General features: G+C 43.6%; 3 protein-coding genes and 1 long non-coding RNA gene across 4 annotated transcripts; 3 read left to right on the top strand and 1 right to left on the bottom strand.

Moving 5' to 3' along the window:
* The first annotated feature begins 1,400 nt into the window (after positions 1–1,400).
* LOC100844761 lies at positions 1,401–5,665 on the top strand. The gene is made up of 10 exons (XM_003566204.4): positions 1,401–1,719; positions 2,090–2,269; positions 2,361–2,954; positions 3,045–3,329; positions 3,422–3,544; positions 3,764–3,961; positions 4,067–4,302; positions 4,394–4,571; positions 4,743–5,048; positions 5,189–5,665. The coding sequence occupies exons 1-10, from the start codon at positions 1,498–1,500 to the stop codon at positions 5,504–5,506; spliced, it is 2,640 nt and encodes an 879-aa protein (XP_003566252.3). The 5' UTR covers positions 1,401–1,497; the 3' UTR covers positions 5,507–5,665.
* An 88-nt stretch (positions 5,666–5,753) lies between these two features.
* LOC100842340 (uncharacterized protein At4g15545) lies at positions 5,754–8,640 on the bottom strand. The gene is made up of 9 exons (XM_003568428.4): positions 8,179–8,640; positions 7,919–7,987; positions 7,536–7,592; positions 7,329–7,392; positions 7,144–7,236; positions 6,839–7,057; positions 6,595–6,637; positions 6,188–6,266; positions 5,754–6,082 (listed from the first exon to the last, which is right to left on the bottom strand). Exons 1-9 carry the CDS (start codon positions 8,464–8,466, stop codon positions 5,990–5,992), a joined length of 1,005 nt encoding a protein of 334 aa, XP_003568476.1. The 5' UTR covers positions 8,467–8,640; the 3' UTR covers positions 5,754–5,989.
* Positions 8,641–8,999: 359 nt separating this feature from the next.
* LOC104582661 lies at positions 9,000–11,640 on the top strand. Its single transcript, XM_014898567.2, has 5 exons — positions 9,000–10,026; positions 10,112–10,169; positions 10,449–10,872; positions 11,408–11,496; positions 11,578–11,640. The coding sequence occupies exons 1-5, from the start codon at positions 9,989–9,991 to the stop codon at positions 11,638–11,640; spliced, it is 672 nt and encodes a 223-aa protein (XP_014754053.1). The 5' UTR covers positions 9,000–9,988.
* A 9,821-nt stretch (positions 11,641–21,461) lies between these two features.
* LOC104582662 lies at positions 21,462–21,998 on the top strand. Its single transcript, XR_730530.2, has 3 exons — positions 21,462–21,471; positions 21,549–21,624; positions 21,698–21,998. It is a non-coding gene; the product is annotated as an uncharacterized LOC104582662 (long non-coding RNA).
* The last annotated feature ends 665 nt before the right edge of the window (positions 21,999–22,663 follow it).

Below are 22,663 nucleotides of genomic sequence, written 5' to 3' on the forward strand. Positions count from 1 at the left end.
GTGCAGTAGCCTTGCCTGCCTGATCGTCTCGTCCCCCTTGGCTTTGCCCGTGTCCTCATCGTTCTTTTTTATGCATGCAAAGCGGTTCCGCCTTAACTAAACTCAAGCGATTTCGTTGCGCCGCCAAACATGAAGAAGAATCAAGTAGAAGGACTAGTGACAAAGTAAATGACTTGGTAAGAAAATGGCATTTTGGCAAAAAAATAATTGAAATCCAATCGACTGTTAGCGCATATGTGAATTTCTATGGGTGAACATAAACGGTATTATTGCCTTTGTACATATTTTTTTTAATGCTAACTGTTCACATAGAGTTACCTTGAGAGATTAGCTAGCTATTCAACTGCATGGGAGGACCTATGAAAGTCTATTGCATTGTTTTGTCAGTGGGAGTTCTCAGGAAATTAATTTAGGAAGAATAACATAAATTCTAATGAACGGCAATGAGTTGTTCGTCTGGAGCTAATCCTAGCTAGTGCAATGCATATGATCCAACGCTGGGTCGCCACTAATTGGACCACGCAGTACACGGCTTGATACGGACAATTCTGGTCGCATACCACGATTCTTTTCATTTGAGACGAAGCCATCCCACGATTTTAGTCTTAACAGTAACAGGACGTGCTACAGCAGTACTCTACTGTACAACTGAAAGAGGAGCACTATGGCCAACCAAAGAGAACCTCCGGGCGGATCGATGAAGTCAACCATAACGTGCATGTCTCTATAGCGGGTACACGTTATTTTTCTCTAAAAAAAAAATACACGACTACACGTGCGCGCGCCGCAGAAAGGTCCCCGGTTTTGTCGCCCCGGCCAATTTGCTGGATCGGACGAGTCATTTTCGGCAGCTCGAGCCAAGGACAGAGGTGGACTAGACGCTGGAGGTCCAGCCGGGACGGGGTCCGGGTCACGCTAGCTGCAAATTCAAGAGATGATGACCACGACTCTGTAGTAATATGGTCCCGAGCCCCGCATATTTGTCATGCGATAAATGGACACGAATCCGCCACGGTCATCGGTTAATAGATGCCTGAAACGTTAAGGAAGGAGCTGTTAAAAACACAAAGTAATCAAGCGGAACTATATTTGTGTACTCTGAAGCGGGAAACAAACATTTGTAATTCCAGGTTAAAGTGAAGTCGATCGGCCGGATCTAGTATATATATGGTGGGAAGGGATTAATTGCTTGCGTTTTTCACGTCTGAATTGATGCTATATATCGAAAGAAAATCAGGGCCGGTCGTGGAATTAAGGCTAGCCCGACCGATTTGACGGTTCGAAGAAACGTGCTTATCTTGCATTTGCTTAAATTGTTCCCCCACAAAACTGTAGCCAATCCGTCCGCATCAATGCCCACGGGGGGGCGGGGGCGAGCCATAAAAGGCGCACCCATCATGCAGAAAGGCAGCTAGAAAACTCTTTAGAGTAGCCAGAGGCACCAATTGGGACTGGCAACCGCCTCCCTACTTAGTTCGCCACCATCGATCCTCTCTGATGGAGAAGAAAGGGAGGACGAGGAAGAGCGTGCGGCCATGGACTACAGCACCGGCAGCGGCAGCGGCTTTGGTGTTCTTTGCTGCCATGGCCGCCGTCTCTGTGTCCGTGGCGGCGGCGCGGGCTCCGAGGAGGATCCTGGTGGACACGGACATGGACACCGACGACCTCTTCGCGCTGTTTTACCTCCTCAAGCAGGACCGGTCCGAGTTCGACGTCAAGGTACGTACGTGCAAAATTCCTGATCGGCATTCAGAATTCACATGCTGGAAATGGAATGATCTGCTAATCATACTGGGTTTCCCACTGGGCGAAAATGGTCCATCGATCTCTCATGCGTGCGCGCGTGCGCCGTCTCGCATGATTGTTTGCATTCTCGTCTCGTCGCTCATTAATTAATTACAGGTTAAAAGGGAAGGGAGTTAATCTTTGGAGAGGGAAAAGAGGAAGTGATTTAGATAGGACAACGACGGGCGCATCTTGGCCTTTGACTACCTTCGATTTCCTCTACCTCTTTTCCACATTACTCTTTGCTTAAAAAAACACGTTCTAGCTAATGATGCAAGTTATAACACACACTCACACTGTATAGGCCATTACCATCAACGCGAACGAATGGAGCGACGCCGGGCACGGCGTGAACCACCTGTACGACATCCTCTACATGATGGGCCGCGACGACATTGCCGTCGGCGTCGGCGGCGACGGCGGCATCTCGCACGCCGGCCACATACAGCCCAACGTCGGCGGCTACCTTCCACTCATAGACCAGGTACGCACAACATTATTCTCCAGCAAAAAATGCACTGGTGAAATCAAATGAAACTTGCTAATATATCATGACGCGGCATTTGATTTTGCAGGGCGCGTCGACGGCGGGCGGGTGCCGGTACCGGCAGGCGATCCCGCCGGGCCGGCGCGGGGGCCGCCTGGACGCCGACACCAACTCGGGCCTCCGGAGGGCCTTCCTCCCGCAGGGCCCACGCAGATACTCCCCGCTCCGGCAACCCACGGCCCAGCAGGTGATGGCGGAGACGCTCTCCGCGGGGCCCACCACGCTGCTCCTCTTCGGGTCGCACACCAACGCCGCGCTACTACTCCTGACCCGCCGCCGCCTCTTCCGCCGCAACGTGGAGCGCATCTACGTCTCCGGCGGCGGCGTGCGGCCGGACTCGGAGAAGAACCCGACGGGGAACCTGTTCACGGCCTACGACGCCAACCCGTTCGCGGAGTTCAACGTCTTCGGGGACCCCTTCGCGGCGTACCAGGTGCTCCACTCGGGCGTCCCCGTAACGCTCATCCCGCTCGACGCCACCAACACCATCCCGATCACCGAGGAGTTCTTCTCCGAGTTCCGCCGTCGCCAGACCACCTACGAGGCGCAGTACAGCTTCAAGTCTTTAGACCAGGTCCTGCGAAGACGGAGAAGACCAGGGCCCCACCTCCATGGCAGCACGGTATAGTACGCTTAAATTTAAATTCTCAGGATTATTCTTACCGTTGATTCTCATGTCCCAAGTAACTCATGGGTGCATATGTACGTGCAGGGCGATTATATGTGGGATTCATTTGCTGCCGGCGTGGCGCTCTCCAGCATGCGGAATGGCGAGGCCGATGGCGGAAATGAGTTTGCGGAGCTGGAATATATGAACATTACAGTGATCACTTCCAACAAACCGTACGGTGTGCGCGATGGCTCGAATCCGTTCTTCGACGGCCACAAAGTCCCCAGGTTTGGTCTCAAGGAGGGTGGAGTCCACAGCGGCCATGTCCAGACTGGAATCAGAGACAGCTTCTGCCTGGTGCCTGGAAGCAACAGTGGAAGATGCGAGGTAGGATGTCGTCATGGTGAAAATGCACCCCAAAATATTATACGGGTATGACAAACTCTTTCAGATTAACTTGCATTTCTCATTGATTATAGGATGGATACACCAAGGAAGTGTCAGGTCCAGAAGCAGTCCGAGTTCGTGTTGCCACAAGCGCAAAGCCTAACATGAATAAGAATAGCACACTTGATAGGGAATTTTTCAAGAGCTTCCTAAAGGTGTGAACAACTCGCAACTCACAACGTCGATGGTTTCGCCATACCACGACTTTTCGATAACAGTACATCATTTGAACTTCGCTGTTTACACACAGATCTATACTTACTCTCTCCGATCCTAAATTCTTTTAGCAGTGACCATTGTCTAATCAAGTTTTAAATTTCTGATGACGAGTCATAATTTTAAGTTGCTTGCAGTAACTGAAATATTTTCTTCAGGTCCTAAATCTCCCGAAACAGAATGGTCGCTTCAACATCAGTACACAGTTCCCATATTACAGAGAAGTTCTTTATAAGCCAGACTTCATGAATGTAAGCAGGGCAAAGCCAGTTATTTTTGACATGGACATGAGCCCTGGAGATTTTGTTTCCCTTATATATCTTTTGAAGGCACCAAGAGAACTGATAGATCTAAAGGTGCGGACATAAATTATTTTGATTGGAAATCTGTTGAAGAAGCATTATGTTGTTTTTCTTGAATAGCCAAGAGTCCAATACAAGTCACTTGGTAAAACATTGCAGGGGATTTTGGTCAATGGCAATGGCTGGGCAAACATTGCGAGCATCGATATTGTTTACGACATTTTACATATGATGGGCCGTGATGACATTTCAGTCGGCCGTGGCAATACCACTGCAATGGACACTCCAACCCTTGGTTGCAACAATTCCTATGCTATTCCCCAGGGCAGTGGTGGATTTATTGATTCGGACACGCTCTATGGACTGGCTCGGTCATTGCCAAGAAGTCCTAGGAGGTAAATAAAAAAACTTCTGAATGCACTTCATTTGAATGGTAATGTGAGTTCAGTGTAAAATTCTTACATGGTTATCGATCACCATGATCAGATACTCTCCAGAAAGTTCAGATTATCCGGTTCGTCGGCAACCACTGGCTTTTGAAGTCTGGCAGTCTGTCAAGAAGCAACTTGATCCAGGTGCCAAGATCACTGTGCTTACTAGTGGACCTCTCACCAATTTGGCCAACATTTCACTCTCTGATGCGGATGCAAGTTCTGTGATAGAAGTTAGTTTCTTCCCTATCTTATTTGACCTCTATATCAAATTTGGCTAACATGGATTTTGATATAACTTGGCCAACAATTCACCAATTTGGCGAATATTTCAGCCTCTAATTTCTATCTGATATGAGTTCATCTGTGAACATTGATCATGTTACACATTTCTCCCTGTGCAGAGAGTTTACATCGTTGGTGGGCTTATCAGAGATGGAGGTCATGAGAAGGGGAATGTGTTCACTGTTCCATCCAACCAATATGCAGAGTTCAACATGTTTCTTGATCCACTGGCTGCCAAAACGGTGATGGAATCCAATCTGAATATTACACTCATTCCCCTTCCTGCGCAACGAAAAGCTGCTTCATTTGGGGCTGTCCTGGAAGCCTTGGAAAAAACACGGAGAACTCCCGAATCCACATTTGTCCATGGATTGTTCTCATTGTTGAAGGAACTTCAGAGCAAACAGAAGCTGTATCACCATGTGGTAAACTTACAGCAATTCACCCTGTTCTTCTGTGCACATACTTGATACTCAGTCTAACTTTTTAAAACTACTTCTGTGCAAATTCTCAGGTATAATTTAATTTTGTTTTAATTTTCTTCTACGCAAATTGATGTCTTCAGGATATATTTCTGGGAGAAGTTCTTGGTGCAGTTTACATGGTTCAGGGATCTGACTTGCAATCCTCAGTCAAGCTGGAGCCAATAAGCGTCATCGCCAACACGACAAAAAGCACAGATGGACAAATTTTGATCAGCAAGCAGAGTACAAAACTGGTAAAGGTATTGAGTGATTTCAATGGTAAAATATATTACAATCGGTTGGCAAATTCTTTATCAGACAAGAAGCAATCTGCCATTATTGGGAGCTTTGAAGAACAAAAGGCAATTTGGAGCAGGCCACCGAACAATTCTGGGCCAGGGCATACCAAATTTCTATAGTTACTGCTAATAAAGATTAAAGATTAGATACCAAAAGGTCCACACAGGTTACAGCTTATTTCATCTTCTTAGAGTCGTAAAAAGGGAGAGTCAACAGTTACAATTGTATGAAAGAGTATTGACAAATTAACTTTATATCCTCAGGATGGGTTTCATTGATTCCGATACTTGCAAGATTCTTTTTTATTTTGGTTCTGTTTTCAAGTAGTGTTCTGAGAAACATCATAATTAAGATAGGAAGAAGCACTGCCTCAATTGCAAGCTTTTTCACTTGTATTAATATATAATAACTGTAGCTTGCAGACAATACATTATTCTTACATTGGCAACAAGAAGAAAATTTTAAAACTATGTACCCGAAATTTGAAATGGATAGCGGGTAAGATCTACAGATTTTAAATACAACAAAAACCAGACATATAATCACAAAATGCCAGTAAAACATGGCTCATTAATCATGTAAAAGATTCAGATTTGAAGGCTCTAATGATGACTGCGGGTGATTAGACTCTCAAAGATGGTGTACAGGTCACTGTTTTCAGCGCCAAAGATCTCATCAGCCTTTCTTAGTGTATCCTGCAAGACTCATAGAAGCTCTAGTGAGCACTAAAGAGAAGAAAATCATAAAAGCATAAAAATACTTAGTATGGACAGAAAAGTGAATTTAATTTATATTTGTACCTCTCTGGTCTGCTTGTGTGCGTTCAGTTCCTTTACATTGGCTAAGAATGCGCTGAACTGCTCATAAGACAAGCGGTTTCTGCATTTTTGTAAAGTTTTGGTCAAGAGGGAAGCACAAGTAATTAAGCACCAATATAGCCATAAGCATTTTATGTATTTCTGAATAAGAAAAATAAGATCCTCAGGCTTGCGTTTGTTCCTAATAGCTCATTATTGATTAGTTCTTGAAGGACATTCACATTTCATACTTCCAGACATTTTTACATAGAAGCGGAGGCCCTACGCAGATTTACAAGTGAGCTAGGAAAAGGAAGGCAAACATAATAAATGGTGTAGCCATTGTCTACCTTATAACAAACTGAAATGCTCAATGTTCTAGAGTGGAGCTCATTTGCACATATATATACCTGACTTGACGAAAGAACTCTTTGCCATCAACTCGTGTTCGTCCTGAAACAATTGTACGGAATAATTAAGTTAGAGCGAGTAACTGATGATTTATGACCATACTTTTTCCTTAAGAATCCCAGCTGCATTTATTTATTCATAAACTTCTAGAAATTATGCATACGCAGGTTATCACATTTCACAGAAATGTAGCAAGTATTTTACAGATAACATACAATAACCACCCAAGCTATCAAAGCTGACCTGTTTGACTTGCTGCCTCAAATGGAGATGTCATTGAGCTATGGTTACTAGAAAACACTGAAGACCTGTCATCGAGCCTGTTCATTGACGCAACAGAGATTGAATGTCGCCTTGGTGGTGAGAGTGGTGCATAACCCCTTGGAGGTGAGCCGGGGGGAGTAAGCTTTGGTGTGCTGTTGTATGATGGCAAATATACATGCGAGCGGGGTGGCATAGGTACTGTAAGTATAAAAGGGTGTTATATGCTGAATATTAGTGAACTTATTCACATTTAATAGTGTGAACTAACTGAGAAGTGGGTGTACCATCTGGCTCAGCATGACTACTTCCCTCTGAAACAGAACTTGCAGTTTCTGACAACTGTGATGATTTGGAAGTTGGAAATGCTGAATGTTCATCTGATAAAATCCACAAGTGAAATTAACTCTCGTGATCTAATATGGCCCGGTGTAGGACACACCTAGCACAAGAACCATGAAGACTGCACTACCTCCAACAGATGGTGCAGAGTTAAAACTCGAAGCTTCGGTGAGTTTTGCCCTGGGAGCAATTTTCTGCAGCAAAGAATTATAAGAAGCAAAAAATACACCCACTATCCAGATGAACTTACAAAATCAGGAGAGAATTCTAAACCTCTTAAGTCATTTTTGGGCTCTTGCAGTACGACAGCATTAATATGTAAATGTAGGCAACTTACAGGATTGTCATCATCTTCTTGAAGTGACTGCATAAGTGTCTTCTTGAAAACTTCTAACTGCGTAGCAGAGCATGAAACAGATAGTAAATCATAAAACTTTTAGGGTCGGGAATAGTGACAAGCAAAACTCTACATGAGAACAGAACTGCGAGATAAATTCATACAAATGGGTTGGCTCACTTAAATATAATTTGCAACCCAGGGCATGAACTGAGCTATCACAAAAAGAGGAGTAACTAGTGCCTTATTTTTCATAGGTGGCCTCAAGAATATTCCCCAAGTCATATGGAAACAGTCAAGATTTTGCCATTGAAAACTACAAGTGACACGCATCTCTCGAATTATGATTCCTGAATACAATGTTGCAATGCAGCCGTATGTACCTTGGCGACATCTCTGTTGAGTTTGTTGACGGTGTTTGACAGGGTCGCGTTCTCTTTCAGTAGCGTCTCCTAAATATTGACAACCAAAATAGAGAGAAACGTCAAATTGTGAATTTGCACTGGATCAACGATTTGTCCGATAACTAATAGTACTGGAGCTCGTGGCGTGGAGCCACTTGTCAGTAAATCCCGGGCCCCGGGCACCACCAGTGAGGGTCAGTGAGGCAATGACTCCGCTAGTAAATCCACTGAAAATTCACCTTCTCCTCCTCGGCAAGGCGGAGGCGATCGGTGGCCAGCGCGAGCGCGGAGTCGAGCTGCTCGACGCGCTCGCGGAGGTCCTCGGTGGCGTCGTCGCGCTCGGCGAGCTGCGCGCGGAGCCGCGCGCACTCCGCCTCGAGGCGCCCGACGCGGGACGCGAGCGCGATGGAGGTGATCTTGCGCGCCACGTCCAGCTGCTCGAACGGGTCGGTCGGCAGCACCGCCGCCAGCTCCCTGGGCAGCCCGAACTCCACCGCCGGCGGCGCCTCCTCTCCTTCCTCCGCCATCCCACAAGCGCGCGCGATTCCTGGGCTCGACTGTACTTGTTGCGCGCCTAGTCCCTTCCTCTCTCACGCGCTCTTCCACCCGTGGGGGATTAGAGGGGCGGGAATTTTGTGTGGCTAGAGGATCGGGAGGGCGCCAGCGGCATGGGGTTCGGTTGGTTGGACTGGATTGGTTAGAGGGATGCGCGCCTCGGCCCGTGTGGTTTAGGCTGACCGCGTCTGTGAGCGAGGCGGCACGTGGATCCGGGCGCCGTCTCTCCCGTTCCTCCGGTTCGGAAACAGCAATGCATGCATAATAACGCCGTATGTACATGTACCGTAGCAGCGAATATCTTCTTATCCCTTCTATCCGTACCAATATATCTGTACCAATTTATTACTATCTATTATGTTGGAGTTGGTGGTGATGATACGGTCGTGGTCGCCGTCGCCGTAGGTTAACTTCGTTAAAATTACAACCAACATGCCATTGCCCGTTATTTATTTTTCCTCCAGTTTTTTCGCTATTTCTCGTTCGCCTTCGCAGTCCGCAGCAACGTAAAAAGAAAAGCCGTCTGAGGATAACTCCTCTTCCGCCTCCCCGACTCTTCCTCGCCATCCGTCCTAGCCAGCGCGCTCACTGCCTCCTCGTCGCCGCCCCATCCCCACCGGCGATCTGCGGCGCGTGACGGCCCGCGGAGGCGCACGATGGCTCACGGGCGCATCCACGGAGGCGGTGGCGCACCGCCCTCCTCCTTTTCCACACCACGCCCCTGCCCCACCTCGGCTCTCTCGCCCGCCTCTGCCGCTCCCAACCTCCAGCACGCGCCACCACCTTCCCCCTCTTCCACACCACGCCCCTTGCCCCACCTCGGCACTCTCGCCCGCCGCTGCCGCTCCCAACCTCCAGCACAGATCCCTCCCGTTGTCTCGTCGGTCCACGCGAGCCGCCGTCGCATATCTAGATGGGAACCGCGGGCGCTACCGCTCGACGGAGCGGCCGCTTCCTCGGCCTTCATCTTCTACGGTGGGGACGCCCGAGGCTCCCGGTCCTTTCACTCCTCCGACCTGCTGTCCTCCTACGCCGCCGCCGGAGCCGCCATCGCATATCTAGATGGGAACCGCGGGCGCTGCCGCTCGACGGAGCGACTGCTTCCTCGGCCTTCATCTTCTACGGTGGGGGCGCCCTAGGCTCCCGGTCCTTTCTCTCCTCCGACCTGCTGTCCTCCTACGCCGCCACCGCTCGACGCAGCATTAGCTTCCTCTCCTCCAACCGGCCATGGCCGCCCCCCTTCCTCTCCTCCCAAGCCCCATCCTTCTCCGTGGTAAATTAATTTTGATTGATGCATGCGTTGGCTGTAGGCTGTATCCTGGTATCCTAAATCTCGATTGATGCATGTGTGATGTTGAATTTTGACTATTGTGATACTGATGGAGGCTGTTGCCTTTCGTGCGCCGGCGGTCCCAAATCCGAGACAAACTCTCCCCCACAACCCGTCTCCTCTTCACACACGACACAATTCCAAATCCGAGACGAACTCGAGCAATGGGGTGCCATGGAATCCTTCGCCCGTTCTACAAAAGGTATTCGATCACCTTGAACTTCAGAACACGAGATCGACATTGCCGCACCCGAAATATCACCATATCGACATTGCCGCGCCTGAAGTATTGCAGGCTTCTCGCCCAAACTTTCGTTAGACCGAGTGGCCCGAACTCCACACAAGGTACAGGAAAAATCTTGTTAAGCATCTGCTGTTAATTTCAGTAGGTACGGGATAGATCTTGTTTCTTTTTCATTATCGTGTTCATGTTGAATCTTCTTGCTTAAAGATTATGTTTTTCTTGCTCAAACTGTCTGGAGTATATTTATGTTCATGCTTCTAATGATTTTTAATTAACAGTTTAAATTGTTGACCCATCTAAGTCTAAGATTATGTTGTTTACTGTTGATGGTGTCATATATCTCTGTTGGGATCTTAACCTTTTTTTTCTTGTGCTTGCAGACCATGGATCACGACGTTGAAACAAACACTCTTGAGGATTTAGATAACCGGCCTTTAATAACAGCAAGATGTTGTGAATCAGTTCTTTTGGATGATTTACCTTCCGTCTCAGCATCATCTCGGGTTTCTGAAACTTGTACGCAATCAGATGATCATATAGATGCTGATCCATTGCCATCGCCTCCATCAGCAACCAAGTTGACAGTTTCTGAACTGACTAATGACGAAAAAGATCCAGATGATGCTTCTCAAACGATAGGTTCAGAATCAGCTGATCATATAGATGGCGATCCATTGCTATCGCCTCCATCAACAACCAAGTCGACAGTTTCTGAATTGATGAATGAGGAAAATACAAATGACGTGATATATGAATTGGCGGATGAAGAAAAAACTGACGTGACATATGACTATCTACCACAAGGTAAAATTTTCACTTATTATTTTTATACTTCTGTACTAATGATTTTCATCAATGGGCTAGAGCTTTTCATCAAGATATAGCGCAAAACTGTTGATTCAATCTTTTTGTAGATTATGCATCGACCGAACTGGATGCATGTTCATTATATCTAAATCAGGGTATAACGCAAATCTGTTACTTCCATCTTTTTATAGATTACGCATTGACCGAACTGGATCTGTGTGCTCATTTAGTAATCGAAGACTCTTTAGAAAAACAAATATTGGTGAAGATAGATCAAGTATATGTCAAATAGTGTGATTTGATGTGCCTGCTAGATAGTGCCAAATGGCTAACTGATGATGTAAATACCTTTACTAACAAGAAAAATGTTTATGATTATTTTAGTATTCATCAACAATAAATAATTTCAAAACTTTTTAGGTAATCAGCGCATATATATATACATATATATATATACATACATATATATATATATAAATACATGAGCAAAATAAGAATGACCATAAAGTGTATTTTGAGAATACCTTTTTAGCCGGACTGTTAAAACGGGATGGTGAGATTGGAATACATGAAGCAACCTTTATGACAAAGATTGTCGGAAACTATCTCAAGCATGACATGGTAACATCTAGACCCATAATTGTAAGTTCTATTATTTTGATGAGGACATCCCAAGTAATGATACAACCACAACCCCTACAGCACGTACACCTCAAGTACCGGAGATACATGGACCAGTTACTAGAGGTCGTGCACGACAACTAAATTATCAGGTACTTTCGTTCCTCGGTACTTCATTTAATATTAATGAGAATATGCTGTTGCCTAAGATGGGTTCTTTTATGTGTTTTAGGAATGAAGGACCTAGCTTGGACCTCAAGGATCAGCGTTGGACAGCAAACCATGGAGGTGGCAGCAAGGTGGCGGGAGTTAGCTCAAGTGTTGATTTCAGAACATTGAAACCGCCATAAAGAGATGAGAAAAAGGCCGCATCCTCTTCATCAATGGGATTTCGGCCAAGTGGAGGATTCCCCCTCCAATGGGTATCTATGGGCCAAAGATGAGGGTTATAACCTTCTTTTATCGGGCCTAAGGCCATGTAATAGGGTCCAGCCAATTTTTAGATGTTTTCGTTGTGTTTTAGGAGGATTCCTAGGCCGTTTCGGAGTCCCACAAGGGCCTGGCCGAAAACCACCTAGTTCCCCTCCTATTTATACCCCATGAGCCCCCCTATGGAGCCTTGGGTTTTGATTAGATAAAGTTTAGCCTTTGCTACTTTCGTGTAATCGCGTGTGTCGGTTAGACCACCTGTTTTACCGTCATCAAGACTCCAACTATATTGAGTATTCAGATTCATGAACCTTCATATCTCCTATTCGCAATTTCAGATTGCTTTTCATCTTGTTCTTGCTTGTTCTTCGATTGCTTGCAGGAACAAAGACCTTCGTGGTCAGGTTGATCGTGCCCCCGCGGAATCAATAACCTTCTGGAGTTGGTGTATCGATCGCTAAGGCGCTGCCTCCTAGGTTGTAGTCGGATCGTCAACGTCACCTCCTACCAAATCGATAATTAGGTATCTCATCGAAAGATCGGGACACCCTCGAGGCTATCACGTGGTATCAGAGCTTAAGGTTGCTCGGTGAGATTTTTCCAGTTTATCCGTAGTTTAGATCTGTTTTTACCTATCGTCCAGAAAAAGCCAAACAAAAATTAGAATTAGTTACCTTGTCCTAGAACCAATCTGAGCCTTGCAATTTTCACATTAGTATTTGCATTGTTGAATCTTTGCTGCATTAATCGTGTCGAGTTGCTGGATTAGATTGGATCGTTTTTCAGATTTTTTCTACTAGATCGAACTTGCTTTTGGTTTTCTTGTTCTTCGTGTGACGCAGGTTTCCTTCATCAATCTTCCGCCGCCAAACTTCCTGCCACATCACCGCCATAATCTTCCGCCGCCACCATATCTTCCACCGAGTCCCTCTTCGAGTCCTACACCGAGTCCTTCTTCCAGTCCTACATCGAGTCCCTCTTCCAGTCCTACACCGAGTCCCTCTTCGAGTCCTACACCGAGTCCCTCGTCGAGTCCTACATCGAGTCGGCAAGTTATAGTTTTCAGCCGCGAGTTCGAGTCCGAGTCCAATCAAGAGTGCTTTTGGAAAGTGTTTCATAATATATCGAATTTTGTTTAGAGATCAAGTTGTTCGGAAAGTTGTGAAAAAAAAAGAAGGGAAAGAAAAAAAAAAGGAAGAAAGAAAGAAAAAAAAAGGAAAAAAAAAGAGAAAGAGTTCGAGTCAATTTCGGACCCGAGTCCGAGTAGAATTTTAGTTTCAGGTGGGTTTGACCCGTGTTCAGTAAAACGGACGTATCTTTTGCATACCAACTCGGATTTAGACATTCTTGGACTTTTTGGAAAGCTCACGACAAAGCGCATCAGGAAATATCCAGGGCATAGCCCTGCACTTTGACCCTCAAATTCTGCCTCTAAGGCGGACTTTTCGAGGTCCAAAGTTTCTGCACCCGTTTTACGGCACCGGGGCAGCGCAGTATATCTCAGTTTTCTCCACCGTCCGACCTCCGTTTCGAGTGATCTTGCACTTGTTGGAAAGCTTGTTTTGATACGCTTCTAACCCATATTTTCTCATATTTTTCTGAGTTTTCCTTACTACAGCCTTTGCTATTCTCCTACAGACCGACGTGCAGCTTTCCGGTTTTAACTTCTTTTGCGTGAGTTTCTGGGGATAAAAAAAAAGAAAAAAAAATAGAAAAGAATAAGAATCCAAACAGAAGGCCACAAAAGAAAAAAAAAAGAAAAAAAATATTCCCCAGAGATTTACTTGTTTTACCTTTGATTTGATCTTTCCTTTCTACCTTTTTCAGTATCTAGGCTTAGTTAATTTCTGTAATTCGTTCTTGTCGACTCCAGCAACTAGGACTAGCATTTTTGAGCATATTTTCAACTTTGCATTGCTGATTTGATTATTCGCTTTTCCTTGCTACTCACATAAGCCTCCAAGCTCCACAGATTCTACACCTAGGTTGGTTTGCCTCGAGGCATCGATACACTAATCTTCGGAGGGCTTGTTCTCGCCGCTGGCCATCACCTTCCTGTTTGCTGGGTAAGAACGAGTAAGAACTTGATTAAAAGTTGAGTGGAGTGATCTTTGGAACCCCACATCCTAGTAGTGCATAGGGACTTTTCCTTGTGATTTGTTTCTTGTTTTCTCCTAACGATGGCAGGTTCTGACGATGATTTACAAGGCCACTCTCCACGCACAAAGGGCATTATTTCACATTTTGATCGCAAGCTTAGGCTCCGTAACGAGGAACTGGATGAGAACGTTCGGGTTGCGAATGAGAGACTTGGAACCTTGGAGAGCGCGCACATTGAAACAAATACCAAGCTAACATCTTTACAGAATTCTGTTGCTACCATTAGTACTTCTCTGGCAGAAATCACGACGCAACTGGCGGCAATTGCTGCAACGACCATCGCTACACCGGGAGGAAACAATACACACAACCAGCGGACCGCTAATAACGGTACCTTCGCAAGCGAGGTTGAGGAGAACGACGACGACTACTCCGCGGATACGGAACACGACGGGGCCGTAAACCATCACAACGACCGTGATCATCGCCGAACTCGTTTCAACCGCCGAGGTATGGGACCGACACGACCTCACAGAGAGGAACATGACTTGCTGCATTCTATTAAACTTAAGGTTCCTCCTTTTGATGGAAAATATGACCCTGATGAAAAGAATTATGCGCGCTAGATATGTTCCTTCATACTATTCGCGTGACTTGTTAAAGAAACTACAACAATTAAGGCAAGGTAGTAATTCTGTCCAAGATTATTATCAAGAAATGCAAAAGAACATGTTACGTTGTGGTTTAGTTGAGAATGAGGAAGCTGCTATGGCTAGATTCTTTGGTGGTTTAAATCGTGAAATTGCTGACATTGTTGATTATAAGGAGTATAATTCTATCAATCGATTGTTTCACATTGCTTGCAAAGCTGAAAGGGAAGTGCAGGGACGACACGCGAACGTGCGGACTAACTTTTCTGCAGGTCGTACTTCCTCATGGGCAGCACGCAGCCCCGCTGCCCCTTCCACACGCCCAGCTGCACCCCCTACACGTCCGGCTGTTCCGACTACTTCCACCAACAAGCAAAGTACCTCTACACCTACATCCGCAAAGGTTGGACCAGCAGCAACAAGAAATACACCCGCTGCCTCTGCACAAAGTTCAGCAGCGTCCGTTGCTTCCACCGGACGGACCGGAGATAACCAATGTCGTAGGTGCAAAGGATACGGGCATTTTCAGCGGGACTGTCCAACCAAATGCGTTATGATCATACGTGAAGACGGAGTATATGATTCAGCCAGTGATTTTGACGAAGCTACCTATGCTCTCATTGCCGATGAAGAGCAAGAAGACCCCGCTGCCCACCATGACGAGGAGTTAATGGGAGCTGAAGCCGCTGATCAGTACTTGAGTTTGATTGCACAACGCACCTTGAGCGTCCAAATGAGCCACGCCGAACAAAATCAGCGGCATAACTTGTTCCAAACAAAAGGGGTCATCAAGGAGCGCGCTGTTCGTATCATCATAGATGGGGGAAGTTGCAATAATTTGGCCAGCACGGAGATGGTGGAAAAACTTGTTCTTACCACCAGGCCGCACCCCCACCCTTACTACGTTCAATGGTTTAACAACAGCGGTAAGCTCAAGGTAACTAGAACAGTCCGTGCACACTTTACTATTGGTACATATTCTGATTTTGTGGATTGTGATGTGGTACCTATGCAAGCATGTTCTATGTTACTCGGTTGTCCATGGCAATATGATACAGATTCTGTTCATCATGGTAGAACTAATCATTATTCTTTTATGCATGCTGGTAAGAAAATTGGTTTGAAACCTATGACTCCTGAACAAATTGTGAAAGATGATCTTGCTAGAGCTAGTAGAGCAAAGAGCAAAGAGAAGGATAAGAGTGAGAACCATAATGTCGCTAAAGAATTTAAGCACCAAGCGTCTACTAGCAAATCTGAACCGAAACATGTTAATGAAATTAAATTGAAAGGTGCATGCTTGCTTGCAAGTAAATCCGATATTTCTGAGTTAGATACGAATAATTCTGTTTGCTATGCATTCATTTGCAAAGAGGCTTTGTTTTCATTTGAGGATATGCCTCCCTCTTTGCCCCCTGCTGTTTCTCACGTTTTGCAGGAGTATTCCGACATCTTTCCACAAGACGTACCACCAGGATTACCACCTATTCGAGGGATTGAACATCAAATTGATTTAATTCCTGGTGCTTCGCTGCCCAACTGTGCGCCCTACCGTACCAATCCAGAGGAGACGAAGGAGATTCAACGACAAGTTCAAGAATTGCTCGACAAAGGTTATATTCGTGAATCCCTTAGTCCTTGTGCTGTTCCTGTTATTTTGGTACCAAAGAAAGATGGTTCTTGGCGTATGTGTGTAGATTGTAGAGCTATTAATAACATTACTATTCGCTATCGTCACCCAATTCCTAGACTTGATGATATGTTAGATGAATTAAGTGGCTCTACCGTGTTCTCTAAAGTTGATTTACGTAGTGGTTACCATCAAATTCGAATGAAATTAGGCGATGAATGGAAAACAGCATTTAAAACTAAGTTTGGACTATATGAGTGGTTAGTCATGCCTTTTGGTCTTACTAACGCACCTAGCACTTTCATGCGGTTAATGAACGAAGTTTTACGTGCTTTCATAGGACGATTTGTGGTGGTTTATTTTGATGATATATTGATTTACAGCAGCTCTTTAGAAGACCACTTGAATCATTTACGTGCTGTTTTTGATGCTTTGAGAGATGCACGTTTGTTTGGTAACCTTGAGAAGTGCACCTTTTGCACCGATCGAGTTTCGTTTCTTGGCTATGTTGTCACTCCACAGGGCATAGAAGTTGATAAGGCCAAGATCGACGCTATTCAAAGCTGGCCAACTCCAACAATGGTCACCCAAGTGATGAGCTTTCTTGGACTCGCTGGGTTTTATCGCCGCTTTGTAAAGGATTTCAGCACCCTTGCTGCACCGCTTAATGAACTCACAAAGAAGGACGTTCCATATGTATGGGGCGCTGCACAAGAAGAAGCTTTTCTCATATTGAAAGATAAGTTGACACAAGCTCCTTTACTCCAACTTCCTGATTTTAATAAGACTTTTGAGTTGGAGTGTGATGCTAGTGGAATCGGTTTAGGAGGTGTGTTGTTACAAGATGGAAAACCTGTTGCATACTTTAGTGAAAAATTGAGTGGGCCTAGTCTGAATTATTCTACTTATGATAAGGAATTATATGCTCTCGTTCGGACTTTAGAAACATGGCAACATTATTTATGGCCCAAAGAATTTGTTATACATTCTGATCATGAATCTTTGAAGCATATTCGTAGTCAAGCAAAGCTGAACCGTCGTCATGCTAAATGGGTTGAATTTATTGAGTCTTTTCCGTATGTTATTAAACATAAGAAGGGTAAAGATAATGTTATTGCTGATGCGTTATCACGTCGTTATACCTTGTTATCTCAGCTTGATTTTCGGATATTTGGATTGGAGACTATAAAAGAACAATATGAACATGATGCAGATTTTAAGGATGTTTTGCAGCATTGTAAAGAGGGCAGAACATGGAACAAGTTCGTCATTAATGATGGATTTGTGTTCCGTGCTAACAAGCTATGCATCCCAGATAGCTCCGTTCGTCTTTTGTTGTTACAGGAGGCACATGGAGGAGGGTTGATGGGTCACTTCGGCATGAAGAAGACCGAAGATGTGCTCGCTGAGCATTTCTTTTGGCCTCGGATGAGACGGGATGTTGAGAGATTTATCGCTCGCTGCACTACATGTCAAAAAGCTAAGTCACGACTCAATCCTCATGGTTTATATATGCCTCTCCCTGTTCCTAATGTTCCTTGGGAAGATATATCAATGGATTTTGTTTTGGGATTGCCTCGAACTAAGAAGGGGAGGGATAGCATATTTGTTATTGTTGATAGATTTTCTAAGATGGCACATTTTATACCTTGTCATAAGAGCGATGATGCTACAAATGTTGCTGATTTATTCTTTCGTGAAATTGTTCGCTTGCATGGTGTGCCCAATACTATAGTTTCAGATCGTGACACAAAATTTCTTAGCCACTTTTGGAGATGTTTATGGGCTAAGTTGGGGACTAAATTGCTTTTTAGGACTACATGTCATCCCCAAACAGATGGACAAACTGAAGTTGTTAATAGAACATTATCTACTATGCTTAGGGCTGTTTTAAAGAAGAACTTGAAAATGTGGGAAGAATGTTTACCTCATATTGAATTTGCTTATAATCGTTCACTACATTTAACCACAAAATTGTGCCCTTTTGAAATTGTTTATGGTTTTATACCTCGTGCACCAATTGATTTGTTACCTTTGCCAACTTCTGAAAAAGTTAACTTTGATGCTAAGGAACGTGCTGAACTTATAATAAAAATGCATGAGACGACTAAAGAGAACATTGAGCGCATGAATTCTAAGTATAAACTTGCGGGAGATAGGGGCAGAAAACAAATTGTGTTTGAACCTGGAGATCTTGTTTGGTTGCATTTGCGCAAAGATTGTTTCCCTGATTTGCGCAAGTCTAAGTTAATGCCACGAGCTGATGGTCCCTTTAAGGTGTTAGCGAAAATTAATGATAATGCATATAAACTTGAGCTACCTGCAGATTTTAGGGTTAGTCCCACGTTTAATATTGCAGATTTGAAGCCTTATTTGGGAGAAAAAGATGAACTACCGTCGAGGACGATTTCGATTCAAGAAGGGGAGGATGATGAGGACATCCCAAGTAATGATACAACCACAGCCCCTACAGCACGTACATCTCAAGTACCGGAGATACATGGACCAATTACTAGAGGTCGTGCACGACAACTAAATTATCAGGTACTTTCGTTCCTCGGTACTTCATTTAATATTAATGAGAATATGCTGCTGCCTAAGATGGGTTCTTTTATGTGTTTTAGGAATGAAGGACCTAGCTTGGACCTCAAGGATCAGCGTTGGACAGCAAACCATGGAGGTGGCAACAAGGTGGCGGGAGTTAGCTCAAGTGTTGATTTCAGAACATTGAAACCGCCATAAAGAGATGAGAAGAAGGCCGCATCCTCTTCATCAATGGGATTTCGGCCAAGTGGAGGATTCCCCCTCCGATGGGTATCTATGGGCCAAAGATGAGAGTTATAACCTTATTTGTTTGGGCCTAAGGCCATGTAATAGGGTCCAGCCAATTTTTAGATGTTTTCGTTGTGTTTTAGGAGGATTCCTAGGCCGTTTCGGAGTCCCACAAGGGCCTGGCCGAAAACCACCTAGTTCCCCTCCTATTTATACCCCATGAGCCCCCCTATGGAGCCTTGGGTTTTGATTAGATAAAGTTTAGCTTTTGCTACTTTCGTGTAATCGCGTGTGTCGGTTAGACCACCTGTTTTACCGTCATCAAGACTCCAACTATATTGAGTATTCAGATTCATGAACCTTCATATCTCCTATTCGCAATTTCAGATTGCTTTTCATCTTGTTCTTGCTTGTTCTTCGATTGCTTGCAGGAACAAAGACCTTCGTGGTCAGGTTGATCGTGCCCCCGCGGGATCAATAACCTTCTGGAGTTGGTGTATCGATCGCTAAGACGCTGCCTCCTAGGTTGTAGTCGGATCGTCAACGTCACCTCCTACCAAATCGATAATTAGGTATCTCATCGAAAGATCGGGACACCCTCGAGGCTATCATATTTACTTATTATTACATCTCTAAAATTAACTCATTATATTGATTGTAGATTCATCTTCCAATTAACATCAAGCACTCGCATTGGTATTTAGCTTGTGTCAATGTTGAAAAGTCTGAGATACAAGTACTCGACTCATTATGTTGGGAGCGCAAACGAGTTGACCTCACTAATACGGTTAGTTGCTTATAACTCTTTTCTGTAAAAAAATGGTTGCAAATTGGTCTTCCGCTTACATGTGTTATTTTCTACCCCTAATAATTTTACAGTTGCAAGGACTACAATACCATTTGAACATTCTTAAGACTCAAGAAAACTTGTGTAACCATAATTGGAAAGACCTCGATGTCACTAAATGGACGATTACAGAACAACTACATAATCCAATTCAGAAAGACAGGTATATATAGCACATATGTTTTATAATAACCATATATAAGAAATGTTCGAATTCATGTGGAGTACTCAATTTTGTTCGAACCATGCAGTTCATCTTGTGGTCTATGTATGCTTAAATTCATGGAATATTGGACCGGACATACACTGTCCAATCACATTACACAGGTAAATAAATAAATCTACTTTTTAATAAACATATATGTATATAGTGGATGCCATTCTAATTGTTATGGATGCTAATATTGTTCTATCCTTCGCAGGAAATTATTATTGAATTTAGATATAAGTTAGCTGCCATACTACTATGCTGGAAAACAAACACGGCACAAGCGAGTGCAACGATTGAAGAAAGTGATTACAGTGAGGGAGACCCAAATGATGTTGTGATGTTCGAATGCATAGATAAAAATCAATCAAATACATTAAACTCAGTGTCTATTGAAAAAAAATACCAATCACTAATAACTGTTCTTTCTAACATGAGCGTACATGAGTTAGAAAGTGGACTTTGTAACTACATCAAATCAATCAATTCTGCAGAAACTTTAGAGCAAGCCATTTATTGCATATAATTTTTTTTATTTTAGTAATTCAATATAATTGATAATATACATTATCTTAATTTCTTTCTAATAATGATTTGCAGGAAAGTCTGGGTACAAAGCTCTGGCCCATATCCAATTAGCTTGACTCTCAAAAGGCTGCAAGGAATGCTAAATGAAAAATTGCTCATGGAGCATGATTGCTTCAATTTGGTCGTGCGGAAGATCATGTTTGACGATATCCAAACAGCGAAAAAAACAAAATGACTAATATCGAAACATTATCTTGACATGCGATTTTGGGTAATTTCTTACATTAACTATTTTTTGTGTCTATATACATACTAAATATTTGCTGATACCTTTCTGAATATTTATATGTTATAATATCCTAGATGATTACTGATTTTGGGCGACATCCAAACTTCCGAAAAAAGTTAGATCTGGAACAACTAGCATATTCTATTTCTAGCTGGCCTGGTATCACATATAATGTTTCGTCTTGCAAAACGGTAAGGCCACTTCCATATACATGTCAACACAATTTTTTTAAAATATACATCTAATATCAAGATTATTTCAGATTCATATTCCAATACAATCCAACAATGGATTTATTCTATTCGTGCTGGCCAAAGATACAAGAACTGTCTACATTTTGGACCCTACTCCTATTGACCCCATCTATCAACGCAACCCATACGCAAAATATGTGCCTAGACTTTTATGGATTGCTGAACACTTACCGAAAACCATGTCAAATGCATGCCCTGAGTCTACATGGAATGAAAATATTTTCCTATGGCATCAACATGTCATAAATAATATTCCAATTCACAACGGGTAACATTTTTTGCTCAATATGTATGATGAACATATATATTTTGCCATTGGTTACTAATTTTTATGTTATGTTATAGGGAATTGTCTGGATATCTTATTACCCTCTTCATGTCCACTTGGGATGACGAAAAATTAAATTTGCCATTTTTAAAGGTCAACATCATAAGCGTTAAATTGTTATTCTTCTTACACATGACATGCTGATCTTATTCATATACAATTATAGGAAGGATACGAGCTAAGGAAACAAATTTTGGCAAAGCTATTGACGTTCAAGAAAAATGACTGCGAAGTCAACATGCCAGCCGGTGTACTGGATATCATCAACTGTATCAGGAATATCCAAACCAATATGAATGTGAAGACCTGAGGATGAAAAGGCAAGACCTGAGGATGAAAACGCAACAAAGGCCAATAAAGAAGCTTCATCTAAAACTCACTGTTTAGTTTGTCTTTGCTTTCAGAAACTACATATGTATAGCCGAGTGTGATGTTTTTGTTTTTGTCCAAAACCTGATACTTCACTTGGAATGAGTTATTGTGGCAGTGTGTTCTCTTTTAATTAATTCCCACTGATACTTCACTTGCATAGATTGCTTTTGTTGAATTCGAGGATACTTGCTGTCAGCTTTCAGAAACTACATATGGTTTAGCCCAGTGTGATGTTTTCATTTTTGTCCAAAATCTCATACTTCACTTGGAGTAAGAGTTATTGTGGCATTTTGTTATCTTTTAATTAATTCCTACTAATACTTCACTTGCATCAAGCACTTTTGTTGAATTTGAGGATACTTCGCCGTCAGCTACATTGCGGAAATGCCAGTCAGGCGTGTTTCAGTACAAAAAATTATTGCAAAATTCTGATCACGGAGAATAATGTCATCAAGCATGTAAGCTTGCAGATAACATTATGGTGTCTTCATTGGTCTTTCCTGCTCAACTTTTTAGTGTTTCTTGATATTAAGCATTTCAGTGGTTTACTGCAGGGAAACAAATTTAAGCGCTTGAGGAAGGCAGGGAGATAATCTGAATTGGATGGCCCTTCACGCTTCTCAAGTGTTGACGGGGCAGGAAAAAAGGCTACTGCCGAGGAGAAACTTGAGTATTCCTTGTTTGGGCATGATAATTTAGGGTCCGTTTGTTAATACTAATTCGCATATGTCGCAGCTGGCCAGTAGCCTTTTTTAGAGGA

Source organism: Brachypodium distachyon, chromosome 2, assembly GCF_000005505.3.
Source record: "Brachypodium distachyon strain Bd21 chromosome 2, Brachypodium_distachyon_v3.0, whole genome shotgun sequence".
Classification (NCBI taxonomy): Eukaryota; Viridiplantae; Streptophyta; class Magnoliopsida; order Poales; family Poaceae; genus Brachypodium; species Brachypodium distachyon.